The sequence below is a fragment of the Cryptotermes secundus genome, unplaced genomic scaffold (genome assembly GCF_002891405.2).
Source record: "Cryptotermes secundus unplaced genomic scaffold, Csec_1.0 scaffold2785, whole genome shotgun sequence".
Lineage (NCBI taxonomy): Eukaryota > Metazoa > Arthropoda > Insecta > Blattodea > Kalotermitidae > Cryptotermes > Cryptotermes secundus.
Window position 1 is genome coordinate 32,581 of NW_019725462.1, and position 6,129 is coordinate 38,709.

The following is a 6,129-nucleotide window of genomic DNA, read 5'->3' on the forward strand; positions in this document are numbered from 1 at the left end:
GGGGGGGGGTTCTCCTATGCGCAACATGTCACACTATGCTGTAAAACCATATAAAACTTATAAAACTCTAAAATATGCATTTAAATGCACAATAAAAATGATATAATTTTAATGAGAATGACTAGAAACGTATGTAATTACATTTTAAAATAGGAATAAACCCTAGGAAAGAAATATGACATGTCATAGAAATCTGGGCCCTAGTAATGACAATAGTATTCTTTAAATTCTTCTGGCATATTTCCTTCTTTCATTAGACTATTAAGAAAACTGAGTCTATTCCCTGATACCCTTATTTCTGAGGTAACCCATTTATTTTCATGCTGTTTAGTTTTTACCAGATTTAGGCATAGCTATATTGTAATAATACTGTAAAGTACCTAACAATTCATTGTATGCCTTTTCCTTTTTACTGTTTTCAGTAGATTCATTATACTTTTGACCTGTTTTTTTTTAATATTAATTATAATTATAATTACACCATTCACTACAGTTGGTATAGGTTGATCTTCATTATCCTTAGATGCTTGAAGGTTAGATTTGTGTAGTTGTTGGTTCATTATCTGGGTTTGATGATTTCCATGCATACACATGCACTGTTCTTTTAAATTTATTACTCTATGATAAAATAAAATTTGCAGATAGTACAATACACAACCTTACTTCACAACGTTTTGCTTTTTAGTGATATCAGCTGCAACATTGAAATCAGTGGCAGTGACTCGGAATAGTTAGTCTGCCTCCACCTGGCACATGAGTTTTGACCTAACTATAGTAGGATGATATTGTGGGCAGTCCAGAAACTAATTGACCACACCGCTTGAAGAGAAATCTTTTCTTAATATAACAGTAGAAGTAAATTATTCCTGGTATAGACATACAGTATTGTTTCTAGTTTATAGTGTAGGGTATAAAATAACTGCTCTGCAGCATGTGAGGACACACTTGGGATAAATTTTCTTGAATACATATTCAGACTGACATTTGAAAAGTTAATAGACACATAATATCATATAGCTTCTTTCTGTAGCATAGAAATGGATTGTAGAAAGGAGCACTTACTAGAGGTGGAAGAAGCATGGCATCACACATTCATTCAGTTTATCTAATTTGCATTATCATGTGTATATGAAAGTGTTTCTTCACTTTTTTCTCTTGAGATAGTCTTTTAACTGTATTTTGAAGCAGCATTTCTTTACTTTGATCTACATTTACGTCTTAAGCTGTTTCATTTCGCATTTAGAAATGTCAGATTGTTTTAATGACTCTGGCTTTATTTATTAAGAAATAATCTATAACATTGATATACTGATCTGTTTGCTGTTGACCTGTGTTTCTTTCCTGGTGAAATTATAAATTTAACCATCTGAGATCTGTGACTTATACTTTATTACCTGTCCTTAATAATACCAAAGTTTTGGAAATAGCAAGCAGGTCATGAATGTATAGAAATTCTACCAGGCGTATGTCCTACGGGTGCTTAGGATATGAAACAGAAATTAATAATTCCTTTAAAAACTGTATTTCTTAAAAAGATATACACAGTGTGCCCAGGTTCTGTTAGGACTGTTTTCATTAAAAATACAAGATGTGAATTAGAATTTCACTCTTTTTATTCAAAATAGTCTCCTTCTGAATCAAAACATAAATCGATTGAAAAGTTTTCAAAAACAGCCACTGTACTCCTTTTGTGGAATCACATTTAAAACTGCGGTAGATTCCCTATGGATGTCCTGGATATTGTCATGATGGTCTCCTTTTATCGCCAACCTAACTTTTGAGAACAACCAGAAATCTGCTGGAGCCAAATCTGGTGAATATGGAGGATGATCAAGGACTGTGATCCCTTTTCTGGCCAAAAAAAATCGCGCACAATCTTTGATTTGTGGTGTGAGACATTGTGGAGGAGCGACCAGGGACCTTGCTCTCAATATTCAGGTCGAATTTGAAGAATTCCCACCTACAAACAATTTAGGACTCCGAGATAATAATCAGAATTCACTGTTTGACCTTCTGCCACAAATTCTCTGTGAATGATTCCTTTGGAAACGAAGGAAATGGTTAGCACTGTCTTTACTTGACTCTTGCATGCACACTTTCTTTAGTTTCGGCTTCTTTAGACTCAACCACGCTGCACTCTGCCGCTTTGTGAGAGGCTCATATTGCAAACACCATGTCTTGTCGCCAGTAACAATTGATTTTGTAAATTATATATCACTTTGTGCCGACCGTAACATGTCTTTGCAGTGTTGCACTCTGGCATGTTTTTCATTGCCTGACAGCATGTGTGGTACCAACTGCGCACAGACCTTCCGTTTGCCCAAATCATCAAAATTTGATGCACAGTACTTTTTGGTATTCCCAAAAGCTCCTCGATGAGTCTTGCAGAAACACATTTGTCTGATGCAAGGATTTAAGTCACTTTTTTCACATTTTGTTCAGTGTGACTTGTTCTCGGCTTTGATGCACGTGGAGCATCTTCAGTGTCCTCCCTGCCGTCACGAAATACAGCATACCATGAGAAAATGTTTGAGAGACTACAATCACTACAGTACACACTTTTCTTCATTTCATATGCTTCTCTGGCTGTGTTGCCTAACTTCAAACAAAATTTTATGTTGGCTCTCTGTTCAACCGCCATTTTCTGATGAGTGTCAGAACAGTACTGTTACATTCAAGGTCAGAACATGATGCAGCGATGCTTGTGCTTTGAAATTATAGACAGCCACAGCTGAAACTTCAAGAATCTTAAGGCCACAACTCACCAACAGATAGCATTGCAGGGCAAAATAAAAAAAATGAGTCCTAACGGATCCTGGACGCGTCATGTACTTGTATTATATAGGACGATTCTTACTGTAAAGCTTCAGGAGAAGAAGAACGTTTGAGAAAAGATCATTATTCAGAAAAGTTGAGTAAAAAGTACCTGAGTTTTACTTTAATGTAAATATTTTTGATTTGTTTCATTCTGGCCCATCACACTAACAATATTATAAAAGATAAAACAGTTCCGTCCAGTGTGACTAGTGAAGTTCTTCTTATTTCAATTCTTCATGCCCTTACATGTTTCTGCCCTTAGAGATGATGGTGGTCTCTAAGGACTGAAACATGTAAGGGCTTGAAGAATTACAATAAGAAAAACTTCACCAGTCACACTGGACGGAAATGTTTTATCTTTTATAATGTAAATATTACCTGTGATTTTACATGAAAGATTTTGCCATTTTGAAATTTTCCAACAGCATGCTGCTGCACGTGCTAAGGTGAAAGGTGCTCAAGTGAAAGACTCATTATTAACTATCTTCTGGAGCCAACCAGCAAAGAACAGGGGAAAGTTGAAGGACAGCAGCTCAGCTTGCAGTATGGGTACCTCCTCATCAGATATTTCAGCACAGTTGAAGAAAGTATCTGAGGCGGTAAATCAGCCACCCCACAAATCAACAAACAATAATTTGACGAAGAAAAGTATTTTCCGAGAAGGCCATCCAAGACTCAGAAGCCACAGCATGGAGAAAAGAGTCAGAACTGCAAATATTTCAGCATTAGACAGATTCAGAATGGGAATAAGACATCACTTTCACTCTAGAAAGCGAAAGAGCTCTAAAACTTTGGATGTAAGGAAGGAAAAAGGTACAAAAGATGACAAAAATATGTTCTCTTATCCTGTTGCTGGGAGAGCATATGAAATTTCAGATGAAGTCAAGGATGAACTAGATATAATGGCTTATAATGATGACAGCATGAGGTTAGTATATATTAATATTATTTGATGAAACACTTGTTTAATGTTTTGTAATTTTTTATGTCAGTATCATCATCATCATCATCATCAGTAATCTGTCAAGATGACAGGTCCACAGTCTCTTCCAAAACAATTCCTCCATTTAATGCAATCTATATGGAAATTGCAACATACGTAGGTCGCACTGAAAGTCATGAGCAACTTTTTTTTGCATGCAACCTGGGAACAGCAGACGAAAGAGAGTACGGTGGTAGGTGGAACCAGCTGTTGTGTTAACTTTGAGTGTCTTGTGACATCACGTGACCAGTTTCACTCCAAACAAAATGGCCGACGATATATTTCCTCAGCATACTGTCATTGAATTTCTTGTGAAAGAGGAAATCCCTGCTGCAGAAATTCACCAGAGACTTCAGTGTGCTTAAGGAAGTGTGTGCATGGGCGTGAGCAGTGTTCAAAGATGAGTGAAACATTTTAAAGATGGAAACACCAGCATCGAAGATGAACCTTGGAGAGGTCGTCCTTGAACAGCCTCAACTGAACGCAACAAGGAGAGAGTGGATGAGATCATTGAAGATGACAGGTGTGTGACTGTGGACACAATAGCCCGAAAACTTGGAATAGGGCACAGCGCAGTACAGGAGATGATTGAAAGCTTGGGCTATAGGAAAGTTTGTGCTCGTTGGGTCCTGCGGTTATTGACCAAAGACCACAAAGGTCAGCGAAAAGGCATCACCTCAGAACTACTGCAGAGATATCAACATGAAGGCAATGATTTTTTGCTCTGTATTGTGACAGGTGACAAAAGCTGGTTTCACCATTTCGAGCCTGAAATGAAACGGCAGAGTGTGGAATGGCACCATTTGCATTCTCCATCAAAAAAGAAGGCAAAGATGGTGCCATCAGCTGTAAAGGTGATGGGTACAGTCTTCTGGGATGCAGAGGGGTTTATTCTGGCTGAATTCCTGGAACATGGGCAAACCATCAATGCTGCTCATTATGTCCAGACGCTGCACAAGCTCCGTTGTGCATTGTGCAATAGATGTCTGGGACGAAACATCATCATCCTGCATGACAGTGCTTGCCCCCACGCTGCTCGCTTCACGTTGGAAGCAATTGCAAAGACAGGGTGGGAAGTTCTTCCACACTCCTCCTATAGCCCTGATCTGGCACCCTCCGACTACCATCTTTTCGAATTTGTGAAGGATCAGCTGTATGGACAACGTTTTGAGACGAGAGGCAATTCAGAAAGCAGTGCATCAGTGTCTTCAGATGGCTGGAATGGAATTTTACAGAAGGGGAATTTTCAAACTCCCAGAATGCTGGGAGAAATATGTACAAAGAAGTGGCGATTATGTGGAAAAATAAAGAAAGGTCTAGATTGAGGTGGTGTATTTGGTTTGTCAATAATAAAGTATGTTACTTTACAAAAAATTGTTGCTCATGACTTTCAGTATGACCCTCGTAATAGGGAATTCATATTAAGGTATATTATTACTCATCTTTCACACAGTGTGAAAGAAAATAATGCATATAGAGATGGTCATATCTGTCTGTCTATGCCATTATCTATATATTTTGAATTATGATATTAACATTTTACCACTGTAGACGACACCAGATTCATATTTTTTTAATTTTCCTCAGTTGATAATACATGACAGATGCCAGAACTTGTGAGGTGGAAATAATTCTAACAGAACTAGCAAACTTGCAAACTCATAGCACTGGTGTGCATGTGATACTCACTTAAAGCTTGGATTATGAGTGGAGTAGGAATGCTAAAGCAGGCGGGTACATGCTGGGACAAGTGTTGTCTCGCTATCAAATAACATGTCTTTTTGTTCCTACCTTTGTACTGTCACGTAGTATGAAGTGACTCTTGACAGGGCTTTGGTTTGGATACTCAATTTATTGACCATTTGTACACACGACTCGGAACTACAAGAAATTATGGCACCATCGCTAATCACTGCGATTTACAATTCACAAATCACCACAGCACCCGCCAAGTCTAGACTGTATGGTCTAGAGAGTGTTAAGACACAGGAAGTGCATTATCTGTTAGTGGTCAGCATTTTCTTCTCTTAAGTATCATTTCCAACATTTCCAGCTCTTGTGACCCCACTTGGCATATTTCATATATACTGTTGTATATGGAGCTGGAAGTGTTTAAAGGGTTAATAGTGCTTATTTGTCACTCTGGGCATTGAGGTAGCATTCGTTGTCCAGTATTATTGCTGCATTTGGAGGCAGGTTTGGAATGAGCTTCTTTTCTAATATAAGGAAGACACCAAATTAACTGCAATAATTTCAGATAATAGGTGGAGGAGCATCTGCATAGCCTGTATCAACTTACATATGAGTTTACTGACTTCAGTAATTTTGTA

The 6,129-nt window shown here is 38.0% G+C and overlaps 1 protein-coding gene across 1 annotated transcript in view; it reads left to right on the forward strand.

The window, feature by feature from the left end:
* The window catches only part of LOC111863459, a gene marked incomplete at its 3' end in the record, with an annotated part of 27,893 nt that overhangs the window by 10,232 nt on the left and 11,532 nt on the right, over window positions 1-6,129 (forward strand). Inside the window, exon 4 of the mRNA XM_023849804.2 lies at window positions 3,243-3,745. Coding sequence (XP_023705572.1) covers window positions 3,243-3,745 — 503 coding nt within the window. The remainder of the gene's footprint in view (window positions 1-3,242; window positions 3,746-6,129) is intronic.